We start from the raw sequence: 20678 nt of genomic DNA on the forward strand, positions 1-20678 counted from the left end.
CTCTCCTGTAAAGAACGATACATACCGAACCCAAACCCTTTAGACCATCTGGACTTCCACGCCTTCCCTACTCTGAAAACTCACCATTACTAATTGAAGACCACGAGCGCGTCGGCGTAGTTCATGCTACTTTTATAGGGAAAGATTTAGGGTTTCCCTCTTGCCTGCCGCCCCGCAATACTCTGTCTGACGCGAGAGGAATGGCGCTTAGAGTGAGTAATGGTGTCTATTGTAAAGCCGTACTTGCAGTCCTCCGTCTCCGAGTAGTTCCTGATGTTCCGTCAGGTTCCAGGTTACTTTGAAAACTAAACTTTTCTTTTGCTGTTTTCTGGCTAAGGTCGATATGTAGGTATCGCTCTTTAAAATTGAGGTCACTCCAACTTTTTATTACTTAAATACTTAATGGGGCTAATTCCTGTAAACACCATCTAATTTTATTTTAAGTTATATCTGTCAGTTTCTTATCAGTATAAAAGGAAAGGGACGGGTAATCAACAAGTGTATAAAATTTATGGAACACACGTCAATTTTAAGCAGAACTCTAAAATAACCGTCTAAAAGTTTTGCATTGGCCAATAATCCGACAGAATTATGTTAACAACACACGTCAAACCTTTTGATTCGCCCGGGTTATTCATTCATAAATACTCATTCCTCCTAAAATTAAGATCTGTCAATCATCCGTCCTTTCTTTTTCGGCGGATAAGAAAATGGCAGGTATAACTTAAAATAAAATTAGGAGGTGTCTGCAGGAACCGGGGCCAATAATACACATAGCTTGTTAACAATGCATGTTTCTTCAGCCTACTGTTTTTCACGCACTGTCTTTATGTTATTCACGCAATTTCAGAGTAACCCTCTACGGATGTCGCGCCTTACCGCCATGACTTTTAGGTATAAGTATATCCTGAACTATCGCTTTGGTCTCGTGCTAACGCTTAGTTTGATGTTAGACTCATAACATACACACACACAAATTCACGCCCGCAATCCCTAGTGGGATAGGTAGAGCCACAAGTAATTAGAAGAACTTATAGACACTTTTGATTCGAAGTCTTTTGATCGTTTGGCGTATAGTCAGCGAGTAATAACAATATACTTATAGTGCTTCTATTTTTTTATAACCTTCGCCAATCATCGCGTTTCCGAATAAACAAATGATAATTTCCATATTCCAGACTTTCCAAGTTACGTTCCCAAAAAGAAATAGAATTTCATGGATAACAAACATAATGGTGCTAATTCCTGTAAATACCATCTAATTTTATATCTGTCATTTTCTTATCCGCCGAAAAGGAAAGGGACGGGTAATCGACAAGCATAAAATTTATGGAACACACGTCAATTTTAAGCACAAATCTAAACCAACCGTCTAAAAATTTTACATCCGTCATTAACCCGACACAGTTAAGTAGACAGCACGTCAAACGGATTGCATACCAGCGACGTACCTTTTGATTCGCCCGGGTTATTCATTCATTCACTCATTCTTCCTAAAATTAAGAGCTGTGAATCATCCGTCCCTTTCCTTTTCGACGGATATGAAAATGACGGATATAACTTAAAATAAAATTAGGCGGTGTCTGCAGGAATCGGGGCCAATGCCTCTTTTATCTTTGTTTTTGGGTATTTATAAATGATGACCCTTGTTATTACACCCAGGCACAATACATCTTCCACCCATTATTTATTATTCTGCTCAAAATAAAGAGAAGCAATATAGCAATATAATTCTGATCCAAATGTCAAGCAACAATTATTTGTATATTATACGCCTTCTGCCTCTGCCATTATACCCGAGCAATGAGTAAATAGGTAATTATTACGTTAAATCTACAGGGTGTTAGTGACATCGTAACGGAAACTTTGTGGGATGATTCAGGCCATGATTCTGAGTTGATATCAAGTGGATTTCTCCGCCGCAAAAGTATGGAACGGAAAATAATTAAAAAAAAAAAAACAATTTTCCGACAGGAAATTCCACTTACTTAATATCAACTCAGAATCATGGTCTGAATCATCCCCCTCAGTATTCGTTACGGTGTCACTAACACCCATACCTACTTGTATGGCTACCTGTAGTACTGGTAAGGGGTGTAAGTGACATCGTAACGAATACTGAGGGGGCTGATTTAGCTCAGTATTCTGATTTAATATCAAGTGGAATTTTCGATCGCAAAAGTATAGAATTCAAAATAATTAAAAAAACATGAATTTTGCGACGGAAAATTCTACTTGATATTAACTCAGAATCATGGTCTGAATCATCCCCCTCAGTATTCGTTACGATGTCACTAACACCCTGTATATAACGCCATTTTTTTTGGGAAACGTTTTTTGGGGAGCCTGGAAAGTCCCTCGTTTTTAGATTTATCTTGAATCAAAATCAGGATTGAAACTGAGAACAGTTTTGAACAAAACATCATCATCATCATCAAAATCATAAGAGCCACGATCTTGTCGGTGCAGCATTTTCCATGCTACTTTTTTAGGAAAAACGGGGCAGTGGTTTCCCTCTTGCCTTCCGCCCCGCAGTACTCTGTCTGACGCAAGTGGGATGGCGCCCTGAGTAGTCTATTACAAAGCCATACTAGGGCTCCTGTCCTCCGCCTCTGAATAGTACTGATAGTTACTGCTGCCCTCTGTCAGGTTCCAGGTTACATTCCCTGTGACTTGCTCCTTCCGTCCTGCATTGCCGTACTGATGGCTCCCATCTTCGCCTCTGCAACCGTTGAGGTCTTCACCCGTATCCCTGGGCAAGGGTTCTACGTTATATCCCGTAGGTCTGACACAAAACATACTTAGAAGAAAGTAGAAGCACTACATAATGACCGTCAAAGTAGCTAACACTGACATGTAGTTAGTGGGTACTTAACGTAATACCTATATACCACGGCATGTGAGGTGCAAGTACTTAATGAGAAGTCAACTTGCAACCACTTTTGTTACGAAATACCAAAACTTGAGGAACTTTATGGTGCTCCCATCGTCTATACATATAATATAAAGGTCCATCTCATAAGAAACACTACAATCTCTCTATCTTTTAGGACTACATGACAGGAAAATAAGCGAACGAATGTGTTTTATGTTGTTTCTTCGCTCGAATAGCTTCCTACTTAAATGGAGGTCAGTGAACCCCTGCGTTCCTGGAACCTCCTTAAGTGGTCCGCGAAGTCCTCAATCATCAAGGTTTTCAGAATGACAATATTCAGAGCCGCAAAAATTTATATAAAGAGTTATTTTTTGGTTAATAAATAATTTCATAAAAGAGAACTCCAATTCAAGTTCAGTTAGTGGTACGTGACCCGTCAATTAATTCAAATGATCCCTGAATATTGAAGGTTAAGAACCACCGTAGTGGGTAACTAACATTATTAACAGCGATGTCCCGTTCCCGGGGATGTTCGTTGTAATAACTCGTTAATAGTACGGAAACTGTGGCTGTTTTTTTGAAATCGTTCTTTTTGGAATCTGGGGGTGAAAATGGCCACATCGAAGCAATTCATCTAAGAAAGCTACAGCAATATTGCATTTGACATTTGTTTGCATTGCGCACTTACTTTTATATGCGCAAATGTCAAATTGCAATATTGCTGTAGCTTTCTTAGATGAATTGCTTCGATGCGGCCATTTTAACCCCCCTGGAACTACACATCACTGATATTATCATATTTATTTAATACCCATCAAAAAATTACCTAGTCTGCACTTCAGTACACTCACCAACATTATGTCTTCAACACGTCTGATAACTAAAGAAGAATATCAAATACCATGGATAACTTATACTAGATTGTTCGTCTAATGTATTTTTGCTGCAATTCATTTGTATTCGCCATTAAGCTCAATGCATAGAGAGTCGTGGTACCGTTTTGGGACGACAAGAAAAAAAAATAGGTACACAACACCCCGATGCCACGGATAACCAACTACGAACGCTAAATAAAATATAGAATGTTATAACAATTCTCGCATCTGGCGGCTCTGTATACATTGAGCTTTATTAATATTCCAATAACTACCCTCGGTTGCAGAGCGGACCATCAATATTGCGCTGAGCGACTTGCGATTTTCCATTTTATCAATTTTCGAATAAGTTGACCTGAGGCCGTCTTCGCTGGCGAATATTGTTGCGAAGTTTCTGCACTGCGAATTCTGCGGCTTGTTCACTATATTCTTAACCCAGATAATGTATCAGTTTCTCGATTCTATCACCGTATTTAAGTAGAACTTTAGTTATATTACCAATGCATATCAGACCAGTGACGATGGTGTCGACGACGTCGCAGACCATCGCCGCGGCAAGCCGGCGATGTCGTCGACCGTCGCCGCGGCATGTCGGCGACGTCGTCGACCGTCGCCGCGGCATGTCGGCGACGTCGTCGACAGTCGCCGCGGCAAGCCGGCGATGTCGTGGACAGTCGCCGCGGTATGTCGATGACGTCGTCGATACCATCGTCGTTCGTCTGTAAGCGCCCTAAGTCGCATGCGGTCAGTTTGCGCTGTCTCCCAACGAAACATTATGATACATTATGTGGAGCCAATTTTAAATTATTTTTAGAAGTTGTATGTGTAATATACTTAGTAGTTTTAAAGCCAGTGTCATGTTTTCGCTTCCCTCTGCGCCACAAGTTACACATCCCTATAGCTATCTATAAATTTCATTAGAACGAAGAGCGCTTCCTTGTTTATGTAAATGTCGGTACGAGGTGTGTGATTGTCTACAGATCGGCAGTTCTACCACAAGTGGGCGTTGTTGACGGACCCCGACGACGTGGCTGCGGGGGCGAAGGGCTACCTCAAGTGCGACATCAGCGTCATCGGCAAAGGAGACACCATCAAGATCCCCCCCAAGAGTGAGAAGGATGAAGACGACATCGAAGCGTAAGTATTGCCATAGAAACATTCACGCCCGTAACAGTGGAGTGGCCGCTTTCGAATCGCAGTCTCATGGGTTCGAATCCCGGCTCGTGATCTAAATCTATGAATCGAGTGATTTTCTACTTTATAAGTTTGAATTCATATTAATATTTGAGTTTGAATAATCGATATCCCAGGATTTGTGCTCAAATAATGGTCATAGCACCCTATTTATTACATGGGACGTAAATATAGCTGGCTAGGTGTGGTGTGGTGCATATACCTACGTATATGTGTAGTATATACACCCACCATAGATTGTACATAGGAGTAGGTATAGGTGTAGACCTATGCCTACTCCTTGGGGTGTATATTAACATCGGCCATGTTAACAGGAATGTACTTATTTTGTACAAAATTCTACCTGTTACATCTACCGTTTAAAAGATTCCAAACGGGACAGACGGTCTAGGCTTAGTAATCCCATCTCAGTACCGTAAAAATATTCTCCCTTCGTTGTTTCAAACCCTCGGTGGCACAAAGCGCAAAGGCAAATTTTCCCTCGTCTAAATTAAATGAAAAAGTAATTCAACAGAATCCGAGTTCTTACCTGAGCAAACCCGAAACTTTGATGACTATTTCGTTATAATGTAGAGGGTGCTACGAAACCCCTAACTTTGGTCTGACTTCCGGTCAAGTGCTAAACAAGCTAAACTTTACACCTGAGTCTACAATTTTCTGGAAGGCAATAAAAGTGATGAAATAAGCGACTAAATTTACGTGTAGGAATTCCAGTTTTCGAACAATACGAGTATGCTTACCTAACAACCTGCGCTAATAACAATATCTACATGTAGGTACCTAAATAAGTTATTAATAAGTAATCTGCAATGTGCCAAAATCTATCCGTTTTCGATCAGTAGATACTGCTTCACGGGTAGAACAAATAGAGGCTCCCTCCTGATAAACCAATGCAGTGTCGTTTGCTTCCTGCCTCACGCAACCCTAGGATTGTGTGTTAGTGGAATCTGAGCGATATCACAGCAGTAAGACACGAAAGGGATTCGGATAATAGAGGTGTATAATAAAAATAATAACGCTTTATGAAACATTCCGGAATCCGCGAGGTCTGGGTCCGACCAGGTCAGGGGCACAGACGCCCCCGGGGACTACCCGGAACAATTTCCCTGTTATTTCACTCTCTGTTCGGGCCGCGTTATGCGTTTTCTGATGTTTTATTCGTATATTATTTATACGACAGCCGCCATAGCTACTCTAACGTTATACTGCAGTTTTACTGCGGAGCTAGGCGAAGACGAAATATAAAACGAGAGGTAAAAACCCTGGCTTATTACCCTCAGATCTTTACTTTGTGTATTAAATCCACAAGGACCTAATAAAGAAAAATATTCTAAGTACTGCATACTATAGTGCATGTTATTAGAGGGAATGAAAAGAAGACTAGAAGGACAATTCTTTAGTGACAATAACTTGTATCATGTACACGCGTGTACCGAAACCCGAAAACAAACGCAATTCAACGAAACAAACTTTCACGTACAATGCACCGTCCGTGATTCAATATCATTCTGCCATTTACTGCGGCGCATCTTCGCCCTCTAGCAATATGTTCGATTACATCGAACACCTTTATAGCACGTGCGGCCTGATTCAACCGATTCAATGCATTTTTCCGCGTCACACGTCTCAGGTGAGTCATAACATTCGCTTCTCTAACATTTTTATCGGAAGTCTTCTGTGATCAATACATAATTACCGAGTGAATGCCAACAACCAACTAACATACACGCAAACGTCAACTGTAAGATACGTTAATTTTCTTCTATGGTATGGGTTATGTTATGAGGTGGGTTACCATCCTCATCAAACCTGGTGCCGGGGTTATTATTGAGCCGCCGAAGTCCCCTGACTCATGTAACGACTACGTACTTACATCAGTAAGTCGTAACCGGGACCAACGGCTTAACGTGCCTTCCGAAGCATGGATCATTTTACTTCGGACAATCGGGTGACCAGCCTGCAATATCCTAACCAAACCAGGGCCCACAAAGTGGTTTTTTGGGATTATGTCCCCACTGGAATTCGAACCCAAGACCTTCGGATCGTGAGCTCAACGCTCAACCTCTGAACCACAGAAGTCGTTCAGTAAAATAGCTAAGAAATAAATTACTTACATCAGTGGTTAATATGTTAGGAATCTGCTCCTGCCCGACGGAGTGCCGATCGAGCGTCAACGAGCCAAGTTCATCGTGAAGATCTACAGAGCTGATGGTCTACCGAAGATGAACTACTCCATCCTGGCGAACGTCAAGCGAGCCTTCACTGGCGAAAGCCAGGATCTCGTCGACCCTTATGTGCAAGTGTGCTTCGCTGGCATGACCGTGAGTGAACCACTAGTTTTTACCTACTTACATAGTCCACCTAATGTCATATATCGGTGTCCGAAGAACGTAATATACGATCTCGATGACCCGATTACTCTAGCCATTTTCTTCATTAGCGACTTTCTTTAATGACAAGTTTATGAGAAATGCAGATTTTCTTCTGGCAGCTTTTACCTAATATACGAGTACTATGTATCTCAATCTCAACATTACTGGTACTAATAGGAATGAACCTCTCTCGTCTGGACGTGAAATTCCTATACAAATCAAGAACGTCGAAGAATGAAAACCCAAGGCACACTGGAATTAAAATATTACTAAACTGTGGATGTAATTTATGTCTTCCACGTGACGAAGTAGGTCATCTTTTCTGTTGGACAACTAACTGGATTTGGAGCACAACTAGTTGCGTCAGTGGGAAAAAAGATACCAATAGATTTTCTTCACCAGGGCTCGACATCGGTGAAGAAGAACAGCTACACGCCGGTGTGGAACGAGCAGCTGGTGTTCACGGAGATGTTCCCGCCGCTGTGCCAGCGCATTAAGATCCAACTGCGAGACAACGATCCCGTGCACCCAAACGTCATCGGCACTCACTTCATCGACCTCAAGACCATCTCTAACGATGGCGAGAAAGGTAAGTAGAGCAGTTAGTTATACACGTAATAAGAAGATGGAATACAAAACTCTATTGCATATAAAACACAAGAAATTACCCATGGAACTAATATGTACCTACACGTACGCGAAACTGACGTTCTACTGTAAAATTGGAAACTGTGTTGAAGCCAAAAGTTTCTAAATCATTTCTAATCGCACTTAATGGTGAGTGACTCGATGCAGCTCGAGCAGTTTAGAGTATTTCTCAGTTTTAAGTTTTACTCTAGGTGTACTTTACAGGAACCCTATCCATTGGAAGCTTACAGTGTCCTAAAAATTAAGATGCCTTAAATTTGTCCAGGGTTTCTGCCGACATTTGGGCCAGCGTACATATACATGTACGGATCTACCAGAGACTACAGCCTCATCGACCAGCATGCCAACCTCAACATGGGCATGGGTGAAGGAGTCGCCTACAGAGCCAGGTACCGTATTTTTAACATTTGCCTTTTATTATGCACAAATGAAATCATGTGAAGTTTTTGCCGTATCGAAGAACAAATAAAGCAAAGTGCATTTATAATATTAGGAGGTTCAGGGCTTGAGTAAAATTAACAACTCTAAAGTAATCCACAAAGAAGAAATATCTCTCGTCAAGCCTTATCCGAACATCTAAGTATATTAACATTAAGTATGCTGCGCCGGGTGTATCGGGATTCAAACCGGAATTACATCATACAATACAATTTCCCCGTATTTTTTTCTGATTGTTTGAATGTTTAAGTATAATGTATTGCATCTCCAGGGTCCTGATTTCCATACGCACAGAAATCACGGACAGTATGGAGTGTCCAGCTTCTGAGGTGGAGTTGGAACCGGTTCCTCCTATCAGTGACAGTTCCTTCGGAAAGAACGAGGAGTTCTTTCTCTTTGCCACGGTGTTTGACGCTAATATGATCGACAAGCGGCTCACAGACAAACCCATACAGTTCGAACTCAGCATCGGCAATGCTGGCAACTCACTCGACGGACACAACGAGTCCGTGAAACGCCCGCAGGATTTGGATACTGAGGAGCTTGGTGAGTGATGGATTTTAGTCCATGTATTTTCTGGAATGAAAAATCTAAGTTTATACCGCCCATTTTATCCCGTCCTATTTTTTTTTTATACTTAATAAAAATGCTATGAGCGAATTAATTCGCTCAGAGCAACTGACAAACAAAGAATTATTATTCTTTGTACGTACGAGATTGCTGTTGAACAGATCAGAATATCGGATGGTCTGCTACACTAATATAACCATTAACACCTACCTAATGTTACCGTTGTAGATTCAGCCATAAAATCCTAACTTTCAGACGAACTGAGCGCAGACACTGGCTACTGGCAGAGCATGACGCAGCCGACGAAGGCAGCCACGAGTGACAAGAACTACTACTACCTGCCGTACTGGGACCACAAGCAGTGCATGCACATCCGCAGCATATGGCCGGACCACCGCCGCCGGATGTACAACTCGAACATGATCGCTAAGATTATCGAGAAGTTTGTGAGTATAAACTTGACCACAAGAGTATGCTGTATTTACGCGACGTTTGGGGGAAGATGAGTTTGTAAGAGACTGTGCCGTCGCGCGCCTTTCCGCGACACAAATGTGGCTTGCATACAAAATATTCCGTACCCAGAACGCCTACATTTTCGCCTCTGTATGCATGTAGCCTTAACTTCTTCTAAACGAGGTGCAAAGTACGTGAACCTTTTGCGTATAGCATTGTGCGTACTGGGTACGCACTGGGTACCTACATTTTCTTGGTACGTCTCTTTCGCACTAGGCTTAACTCTTATCTTTCTCTTCTGCGTACCACGCTAAACCATAAATAGGGGGATTAAAAAGGCCACATCGAAGCAATTCATTTAAAAAAAGCCAATATTACAATTACACATTTGCGCATATTAAAGTGAGTGCGCAATGCGAACAAATGTCAAATAGCAATATTGCTTTCTTCAATGTGGCCATTTAACCCCCCTATTTATGGTTTAGCGTGGTTCGTGATCTGCCTATAACCAAATTTCAGGAGGAAGGTCTGTCAGACACCCAGCACGCGCTGGAGACGGAGGTGGGCACTGACTGTGTCCTGGTGCTGAAGAACGTTCTGGAAGGTATCAGCGCAACCTGCGCCTCCTACGTGCGTTATATGACCAACGCTCCGCCCATCGGGAACACCAAACTTGACCGCGAGAGGCATAAACTATGCCTCTTCGAAATCGTGAGTACAATCCTATGCAACAAGAAAGTTAGTGAAGATGTAGGGATGTTTGTTACTCTTTCACTCTGTAATATATCTTATACATCAGAATAACGCTATAATTTATAAAAATCATACAAAGACGACGTCCCGGGCCGCCACTAGTTCAATATACAGGGTGTTAGTGACATCGTAACGAATATTGAGGGGGATGATTCAGACCATGATTCTGAGTTGATATCAAACATGTCAAACTTTTTTGTATTTTTCTTAATTATTTTCAGACGGAAAATTCCACTTGATATCAATTCAGAATCATGGTCTGAATCATCCCCGCAATATTCGTTACGATGTCACTAACACCCTGTATAGGCGGGTATAGTCGTCGTGGCAGACCCCGAAAGAAATGGTGTTAAAGGGACCAACAAATCTTACGAATGATGAGGCTTTTACCCAGCACTAGTAAGTAATATGAACAATAAAATGCCCGGTTAGAACTTTTGAGGAGTAGGTTATGAGTAATAGCAGCCACCAAACATCAGCCACCACCTTTTTTTTTCAATATTTTGCCCTTAGCCCTAAGTAATATAAGACATTACATACATTTTCCTTCATGCCACCAATGCGGGCCCCGGAACAAACAGTATTCTAAAAGATGGACAAAGATAGGGTATAAGCTTTTTCACTCAAGGGACTTGCGATCATAGCCACAATAGTTTAATAACATAAGGTTTTCATGACGGAAAGCATATAACATCCAGCAGTAAAATGCTCGTTGCTTTATTGGCCACGAGACGTGAGTAAAAGGAGTATCTACCTAATATATTTATTTCCCAAAGGTTCTATTAATTTTTGATGTCATGTGAAAAGCTTCTCACGCGCCCCTCTCATCCATGGGCTAGTAGTAATTATATTTATACAACTAGGTATCTTAAAAAATACTGAAAAAATAACAAGAGAAGAGAAGATTATTAGCAAGAGAAGTGTGTCAAGTCAGGATCGAAGCAAATGGAATTCCATAGTCTCTGCTTACCCCGGTGGGAAATAGTTATGTATGTGTAAGTATGAAAAAATACAAATATTATTTTTATTTCTACTATCCCCTCTTCTAAATAAATCAATAATAACAACATTGAAAAGAAATGGTTTAATCTCCTAATCTAATATTGTAGGTAGGTATGTAGAAAAAAATCATATTATTTATCTCCTCCTGGGCACGTTAAGCCGTTGGTCCTGGCTATTAGCCGTAAAAATACCTCCACCAACCCGCAGTGGAGCAGCGTGGTGGAGTATACTCCATACCCCCTCCGGTTGATTGAGGGGAGGCTTGTGCCCAGCAGTGGGACGTATATAGGCAGTTTATGTTATTATCTCCTAAACTAATACGCCTATAAATGTGATTTTTTGAACCATCATCACCAGCCCATTAACGTCCCCACTGCTGGGGCACGGGCCTTCTCTATGGATGGATAGGGAGATAAATGTGATTTTTTGAACCAAAATATATTTTTTGATTATATTATCTATCAAATTAAATACTTACCTAAAACTTACTAGAAGTTAATTTATCCTATGTTTGTGTGGGTTACAGCAAGCACCTATGTAGTTTAACTAGACACCTGCCACCTTAATACAAAACGAAGACTAGGATAGTACTAGGTTCGGCACTAGGATTAAACCTGGATAAAGTATTCTTTGTAAAAAGGCGGTTACCAACAATGGCGGCAATACCTTCTATAAAATCCTAATCATAAACTACGCCATTATATTATCGATGACTGCAACTTTTCCAAAAACCAAAAAAAAAACTTCTTTTACTTTCCAATTCGCTTTCTTTACTTTCAAAAAGGGCTCCAAATTCTTGTGTGCCCTAGGGCCCCAGCCTAGTTTAAGATGGCGCTGGGTATTAGAAAACATTAGACACGCTTGAAAAAAATCTAAATCAAGAGTCGATTGTCCATCATTAAAACTACTTATTTTTATTAGGAAAAAGGAAACCACAATGCACGTTGGTTGCACGACTAATTAATTGAATGGAACAGAATGAAACAAATAAAATGATTTAATGGAATTGTACATCTGGAAAACATCGTTCCTCTATGCTGAGCTGGAAAAGTGACTTTAGTTTCCAAACGAACTTTGACTTTTTTCCTAATTACGCGACTACAGCGAAGCAAAAAGGGTTACGTGTTTGACCGCTATGTATGTATGTGTATATGCACCTCTGTTCCCTCCTAACTCCTAAACCACTTATCAGAATTCAGCTAATGAGGTGTCACTAGAAGCGTCTTGATTGTCTGGTGGTTATAGAATATATGACGCCACGCTAAATTCCATGTGGTGTAAGAAAGAATAAAAAATTTAAAAATTAATCTCACATATTTCTCATCTCTTATATCACAGGACCAGATCAGCACGATGACGCGCAGCTTGCGGGCGTTAATCACGAAGCACTCGATCAAGGATCGCCTGCGCACGGCTTACACGTATCTGAACAAACTGAAGCATCTTTGCGAAGATGTAAGTACTATGGAACTAGCGCTCATTGGCTGTTGAAGATTTTGTATCTTATTAGTCCACCTATGCATCCTACACCGCTCCAACCACTTTATTAACAGTTTCGAGAAGCCCTCGGTACGGAACCAGAAAAGACTTTAATAAATCTATTTTTCTTTGGAATAAAAATATCTATATTTTTATATATGATTGAAATATTTATTTGCCCCATTTAAGATGTTTGTGAGAACTAACCCTACAAAATAAAAAAACTTCAAAATCGGATCTGTTCATGGCAAGTAAGTAGTGAAACCCTTCATTGATTCCACTACAGGCACAGCACGCGATGCCAGACATTTTCATCTGGATGGTCAGCAACGGCAAGCGGCTGGCGTACCACAGGATACCAGCCAGGGATATCATCTACTCCGCCGTCGCCGAAGAAACTGGCAAACATTGCGGCAAGATGCAGACGCTATTTCTTAAAGTTAGTACAAATTCTTACCCCTTCTGATTACTAAAACCATGATATCCTTCAAAACTTACCAACTTACCTCGCAAGATAGCTCTTCTAGCAAAAAATCTGGTTAGATAAATAGTAAGATTACGCGACGTGATACTAAAGTACTTATATATTACTATTGCTCGTGATGGTACTAACTTAACTTCGAATTAGGTACAATTATTCCCAAAAAATCAGCCTTTCTTCGTAAAATCCGTACAGTGGCCGGGTAAGAAGGCAGCGACCCCAAGTGGCTGGAGCATCCCAGCCAAGATCAGCGTGTACCTGTGGCTGGGCCTGCTACAGGACAAGAAGCACTACATCGACGGACTGCCCAAAGGATACGTGCTCGGCTCCGAGCTGCGGAACGCCGACAAACTCCGCTCCAACGCACCCAACGCCATTTTCTACGCGGAAAAACACGTGAGTTGAAAATTAATATGCTCTTCACGTGTCTGTTTTTATATGATATTTTAACTACTTACTTGCTTTTTAATCTTTTAGACTTTCCAAATGCGGGCGTATATTTACCAAGCAAGATCCCTCATTGGCTCCGATTCGTCAGGGTTGTCCGACCCGTTTGCACGAGTCATCATCGGAGAAAATACAGCGACAACGCAAGTGATCGATGAAACATTGAGCCCCACATGGGATGAATTGCTGGTCTTTGACGACGTTTTGCTGTACAGCACCATGGAGCAAATCAAATCAGACCCTCCCACCATTGTAATCGAAATTTTTGACCAGGATAAAGTAGGCAAATCTGAGTTTATAGGGCGGACTCTAGCCAAGCCTCACGTTAAGGCTTTCGAAGACTCATTCAATCGACCACCACCTTCTTTAGAGTGGCATGAGATCACACGGGGCGACGACAAAGCCGGAGAACTTCTAGCCACCTTCGAGGTTCTTGAAATTCCCGCTAAACAAGACCCTTCAGTGTTACCTGAACTGCCGACACCAAGAGAGGCTAACGGGAAAACCCCAGTGGACACTAACAAAGGCCCGATTCTTCCGGTCCCGAGGGGTATTCGGCCAACGCTGTCCAAATACCGCATTGAGGTTCTATTCTGGGGTCTGCGTGATCTAAAACGTGTCCATCTACTGACCGTCGATAAACCACGTGTGGATATTGAATGTGCTGGCAATATTCTATACTCAACTGTCATACAAAACGCAAAGCGCAACCCGAATTTCACCAACCCTGTAAAATTTGTGGATGTGGAACTGCCAGACCAGGACCTATACAGGCCACCCCTGACCATCCGAGTGCTCGATTGCCGCAGCTTTGGCCGCATTACACTTGTGGGCACCCACACCATCAATTCAATCCACAAATATATTTACACGCCAATGAGCAAAAAGGAGCGAGAAATCGAAGATAGAAAAAAGTCTTTGATTCAGTTGCAAAATGTTGACTTGCGCGCAAATTGTATCGTGCCAGACGATGTATTTACGATTGAAAATGAGAAAGAAAACTGCCCTCTGTTGACCCGCGATGGGCGGTCTGTGACTTACGGATCCGGATCAAAGCAGACGATGCGTAAGAAGACAGCAAAACGCGAATCAATGAAGAGAAGGAAACTAAGCACAGATTCCGTGCTAAGTGACGATGAGCGAAGTAAAGATTGGTGGACGAAATACTTCGCTTCTGTGGAATGTATGATTGAAGAGGAGAAAGAGGCGAAAAGGGAGAGGCAGGGCTTCTTGCAAGCTCCTCAAATGATGTACGTGGATGAAACGCGGTCTCCAAGAGAGGAGGTTCACTCACCGCGTCCCGACCGGGACCGCAGCAAGCGCCGACAGCCACTGTCACCGAAAGCCAAAGTGAGCGTGAGCGTGAGCCCGACCGCGATACTCAAGAAAAACGAAATTCCACGCTCCGGCCTCACAAAGGTATTAAAAATAAACTATATTAGGTATTCATCTAAATATACTAGCAGGTAATAAATGTTTTATCGATAATATTTTCGAGTTTTAAATATTTTTAGATTTATCCACATGAGCTGGAAGCGGTCCCAGAATATGACGAATTCAAGGAATGGCTCCATTCCTTCGAATTATACCGCGGAAAGAAAACCGGAGACGACTCCGAAGACGAAAACCGAGTTGTCGGCGTGTTCAAGGTATATTGGTATTAGTTCTTTAAAAGAACATAGATAGTATGATTTATTATTCTGGACATTTTTTTGATAAGAGTACCTATGTTTCTTTGAGCTTTATTTGTTCCGCCAATCATTCCACAATTTCGTAAGATTATCCTTTCTTCCGTAGGGTGCCATCAAAGTTTACAAATGGCCCCTTCCAAAGGGCATTGACGATCACACAGTGATGGGATTCGACCCAAATTATGGGTTCTTCCAAGGTGTTCCCAACAACGACCCTATACACGTATTGGTGAGGGTGTACATCGTGAAAGCCACGGATCTCCATCCAATGGACTTGAACGGGAAGGCTGACCCCTACATAGTCCTACATTTGGGCTCAAAGAGGATAAGCGACAAGGAAAACTATGTGTCCAAGCAACTGAACCCCGTATTTGGGAAGTGCTTTGAGATTGAAGCAACATTCCCACAGGACTCTATGCTGACAATCCAAGTCCTCGATTGGGACTTGCTGGGGTCAGACGACCTGATCGGAGAAACAAAGATCGACCTGGAAAACCGTTTTTATAGCCGGCACCGCGCTACTTGCGGGCTGCCCATGAAGTACGAAGAGTAAGTAGTAATAAATTACTTTATATTTTGCATGTTGTACTAACAAACTAGAATATTGACTTACTAACCCAATGCAGGCAAGGATACAACCGGTGGCGCGATGCTATGAAACCGACACAGATTCTGGCTAAGTTGTGTAAGGATAGCAAACTAGAGCCGCCCGTGTATGAGTATGGGCGGGTGAAGGTCGGGCGTACGGTGTTCACCATGCCGATGGAAGACACGGAGCTGTTCTCCAACCCGGACACGGTGGAAGAGCAGATGGCGCTGGTGGTGCTGCGTCGCTGGCAGGAGGTGCCCCGCGTTGGCACCAAGCTTGTCACAGAGCACGTCGAGACACGCCCTCTCTACAATCCAAGCAAACCCGGTAAAAAATGGTTTTTATTTAGAATTTTGGATAAGTAAGCACCTGCTCCACGTTACCAAAATTATTATATTTCTGAACGTACCTGTAGTATCTATTTAAGTAAATTCACCTGAAGTAATTAGTATCCAATAATAGAGCAACTCTTTCACCTGGCAGGTATCGAGCAAGGAAGGCTGGAGATGTGGGTTGACATGTTTCCCATGGACATGCCGTTGCCAGGCCCACCGCTAGACATATCGGCTCGCAAGCCCAAATCCTACGAAATGCGGGTCATCATATGGAACACTGACGACGTCGTCCTAGAAGACGATGCCTTCTTCACTGGAGAAAAAATGTCCGACATTTATGTGAAGGGGTATGTTTTATACAGAACTAGGTACTTACAATCACTGCACTTACAAAGTCTACAGACTTATAGGGTTCTGGCGGTACTTAGGTAAAATACCCAGACATATTGTCTACTTTAACGACTTTGATATCTCTCTTAAGTACAATTTGTCCGAATTTCAGGTGGCTCAAAGGCCCAGATGACTGTCAATGCACAGACATTCACTACAGGTCCCTGACGGGCGAAGGTAACTTCAACTGGCGTTTCATATACCCGTTCGATTATTTGGAAGCAGAGGAACGGATAGTGATTTCACGAAAAGAGTCAGTCTTCTCTTGGGACGAGACAGAATGCAAGATACCCGCGCGCTTTGAGCTGCAAGTATGGGATGCTGACCACTTCTCGGCTGATGATTTCCTGGGTAGGTTATTTGAAATATGGCTAGCTAAGTAGGTAAATAACCATAGCATCAATTACTTATTTGCCACGAAGTTAAACCACAAACCATTTTATGTAATGATAAAAGTTAAATACATGATCATATTTCACCTGTGTTATTACTTATACTGCTTAGTTTATTCACATGTCATCATCATCAGCCCATTAACGTCCCCACTGCTGGGGCACGGGCCTTCCCTATGGATGGATAGGGAGATCGGGCCTTAAACCATCACGCGGGCCCAATGCGGATTGATGGTTATTAACGACTGCTAATGCAGCCGGGACCAACGGCTAAACGTGCCTTCCGAAGCACGGAGGAGCTCGAGATGAAAACTTTTTTTTGTGGTCACCCATCCTATGACCGACCTTTGCGAAAGTTGCTTAACTTCAACAATCGCAGACCGAGCGCGTTTACCGCTGCGCCACCGAGCTCCTCTACATTATTCACATGTATTTTATACATGTAATCTTGCATTTCAGGAGCGATAACCCTGGACCTGAACCGTTTCCCGCGTGGCGCTAAATCGTCCAAGCTCTGCACGTTAGACATGCTCCAGAATGATGGCTCCGTGCCGATGGTGAACATCTTCAAGCAGAAACGTGTCAAGGGCTGGTGGCCCTTCTACATCAAGAGGGACACTGAAGAGATGGAACTCACCGGCAAAGTGGAGGCAGAGATACATCTTCTGACGCGGGAAGAGGCCGATAAGGTGCCAGCTGGTCTTGGACGTAACGAACCCGATCCTCTGGACAAACCCAAGTGAGTAGAAAATCAATTCGATGGTACATAATAAGCTTGTTCTCATGTCCACATGTGTGTCTCACCAACCCTGGTGACAACATTATTATTACTTAAGCAAATAGTAACCTTGGACAACAGCTTAGTGTGACTTCCGAAGCGCGACGTATCACTTTCAATATTCCAACCAAAGTAGGGATCACATCACGATCACATAGTGATTTGTGTTGTCCCCACCGGGAAACTGACCTTCAGATCGAGAGGCCGTAAACAACAGATGGTTTTAGTATTATGAAGATTTGTCAACAAAACACTATTTTTACCTTTGATGGGTTTGCTCTTGGCCCCAGACTTGCCCGAAGGCATTGACGAAGCCTAAGATGGAGCGAGCTCGCCCAGAAGGTGCCTGTTCACTCTGACCTTGAAAGCACCCGAGTTATATGCATTCGGAAATACAGAAGACGGCAGACAATTCCACAATTGCTATAACCTTACTTCTTTCAGCCGCCCAGACGCATCGTTCATGTGGTTCCTGAACCCGCTCAAATCGATCCGGTACATCATCTGGCACAACTACAAGTGGACCATTTTGAAGGCAACCATCATTATTCTGGTGGCGGTGATGTTCCTGCTACTGATCTACGCGGTGCCCGGATACTCCGTCAAGAAACTGCTCGGAGCTTAAATATTTAGCATATTATTATACCTATCTATCGTATAACTTCTGTAGTTTACTCCTTAAACCACTATAAAAAAATATCGATCTCTGTTATTTGATAATTATCTGTAACTCTTGCACCACACCAACCTTGGTCAATAAAAAGTACCAATAAAGTTTAATGCTTTCTGGGTTGTGTGTCAATAACTGGCTTCATCGACTTTTTTTAATTTTTGGCCTGGTAACAAAGACCTTTAGGCCAAAGCTTCATGAACCCTGGTGTCAGGGTTACTAAGCATGCGGCCGCCAAAGGCCCATCTTAATCTCGTTCTTAGTGATTTAATTGATTTATGGAGATTTTAGAATTTTTGTCATGGTGAGTGATTTAAGGAGTGAATCACTTCTTGTAGATTAGTCTTTTGGTGTTTATCAAACATTATAATGTATTAATACTATGTATAATATTACGAAAGGATTGTTTGTTATTGCGAAACTTGATTCAGTTAGTATAGGTACCGATTGAACAATTAAATCGAATGCCGCGTGTCATTGCGCTAGTGAAGACACTTACTAGTGGAAAGAGATAAGTGCTAAGCGCTATAAAGAGTAGCACTAGTTAATTTTCCAAACCAAGGCTTACTACACCATGTATTATACTGAAGTAAAGTACTAAATTTAATTCCTACTCGATATCATCAATCGTCATCGTCGTATTCCGTTTGACATCCGCTTACCTAACCTGCAGGGCGCATGCGCAACATGATAAAACTATCGATCAATTCAATAAATTTTGTCGAAATTGATAAGTTTGTTTTTCCCCTAACACGCGTGCCACGTGATTTTGTTCGTATTTTGACAGAACGACACTTATTTGGGTTCACCAATCGACAAAACGACAATTATATCCTCAGAATCGATAAAATTACCGTGACAAAATTGTATCACCGTGATAGTACAATTTTTTTTACAACAGGTACTATTTTTTTCAATGAGAGTACTATTTTTTGGTATGGTCAAATTATTTTTTCGTGCCCATTTTTTTTTTGAGGCCGCTAGCTTGACGCACACTCACGTTGCGCATGTTAGCCCTACAGAAACTATTGACAGCTCCAGTTTTTAATTAAGCGGCTGGGAAACTGACTTTCCAACCTTTCAACCTTCTAATAAGTACTATATTAGGCCACACGCCTCCGAAAATACTTACGACGCGACTTTACTCTTCGTTATCATTCCAAAAACAAATTCTGAGTGATCTAGAACCCAAATCGGTATTCGAATCTGCAACCTTCGTATCAACAGTTTTCTTTAACTTACTTATATTATATCGTTTTTTCGTGTCTTCACGGTTACGGTAAGGTGTGTTAACACCTTATAGAGTAGGCAGTTACATGGACGCGTTGGTTTAATTACAACACTTATTACGTATTATCACAAGTCTCACATCGGTACCTGTAAGAACTACATAATTGATTTGTTGAAGAATTCAGAAGAAATACTTATTTTTTTAGTAAAGTTTGAATATAGACGCATGATAGTAATCATAGTTTATCTTAAATGCAATTGAGTACTTACTTCATCTTGCGAAGGGTGTACAGTCATGAGCAATATCATGTACCTACTTTAGAACTCTGTCGCACTATCATATTTGACATTTAAGGAGGCTTACATTTTAATTTTTCAAAATAGTTATTGTGACATGGTTTCAAAGTGTATACTTAGTACTCGTGACTGTTCCTCTGCCAAGCCCATTGGGGAATATTATTTGTGGGCTTGCTAATATATGTTATAGAAGTATCCAATAGCTTTTTGTCGTAGTGCAACATTCATTACCTAAATATATTTTTTAAATTTAATCCATTAAATATTGTATTTATCGTAGATACACTAAACACTACACCTCTGTTTCTTCACAAATCAATTTCGTTGAAAAGATAGCCAGCAACCGTAGCGGCGATTTATATTAATAAATAAATATTATAACCAATATATTAATTTCCATAACCCTGTAGAACTGTGTATTTTAATGATCAATTTAAATAAACGAATCTATTATTGTGCTTTCTATAGATGTACAACATTGGTGTTTCATTTATCTACTGACCTGCGATTCCTTTATTTATTGCAGAACTATTTTATAAGTAGGTACTTTATAAGAAATACACGTACGGTCACGAGCATCAATATGCATACATTTTGCTACCATGTCACATGATTTTTTTTCTTGACAAATTGCACTGTAAGTAACACTAAATGACAAATATGTTAGTGCGACAGACTCCTAAAGTGGGTACATTATATTGCTTATGACTGTACATGTA

The 20678-nt window shown here is 41.6% G+C and overlaps 1 protein-coding gene across 1 annotated transcript in view; it reads left to right on the forward strand.

Annotated features, from left to right (window-relative positions):
• LOC126380059 (otoferlin-like) overlaps positions 1 to 20435 on the forward strand; it is a 155996-nt gene extending 135561 nt beyond the window's left edge. The window contains exons 9-26 of the mRNA XM_050029233.1: positions 4731 to 4887; positions 7079 to 7265; positions 7719 to 7905; positions 8230 to 8353; positions 8674 to 8948; positions 9228 to 9418; positions 9945 to 10136; positions 12519 to 12635; positions 12946 to 13098; positions 13336 to 13536; positions 13618 to 15006; positions 15102 to 15236; positions 15385 to 15827; positions 15905 to 16194; positions 16351 to 16549; positions 16705 to 16943; positions 17444 to 17723; positions 18207 to 20435. Coding sequence (XP_049885190.1) covers positions 4731 to 4887; positions 7079 to 7265; positions 7719 to 7905; positions 8230 to 8353; positions 8674 to 8948; positions 9228 to 9418; positions 9945 to 10136; positions 12519 to 12635; positions 12946 to 13098; positions 13336 to 13536; positions 13618 to 15006; positions 15102 to 15236; positions 15385 to 15827; positions 15905 to 16194; positions 16351 to 16549; positions 16705 to 16943; positions 17444 to 17723; positions 18207 to 18387 — 4940 coding nt within the window. The 3' untranslated portion in view covers positions 18388 to 20435. The remainder of the gene's footprint in view (positions 1 to 4730; positions 4888 to 7078; positions 7266 to 7718; positions 7906 to 8229; positions 8354 to 8673; positions 8949 to 9227; positions 9419 to 9944; positions 10137 to 12518; positions 12636 to 12945; positions 13099 to 13335; positions 13537 to 13617; positions 15007 to 15101; positions 15237 to 15384; positions 15828 to 15904; positions 16195 to 16350; positions 16550 to 16704; positions 16944 to 17443; positions 17724 to 18206) is intronic.
• Positions 20436 to 20678: the final 243 nt, after the last annotated feature.

The sequence above is a fragment of the Pectinophora gossypiella genome, chromosome Z (assembly GCF_024362695.1).
Source record: "Pectinophora gossypiella chromosome Z, ilPecGoss1.1, whole genome shotgun sequence".
In the NCBI taxonomy this organism is placed as follows: Eukaryota; Metazoa; Arthropoda; class Insecta; order Lepidoptera; family Gelechiidae; genus Pectinophora; species Pectinophora gossypiella.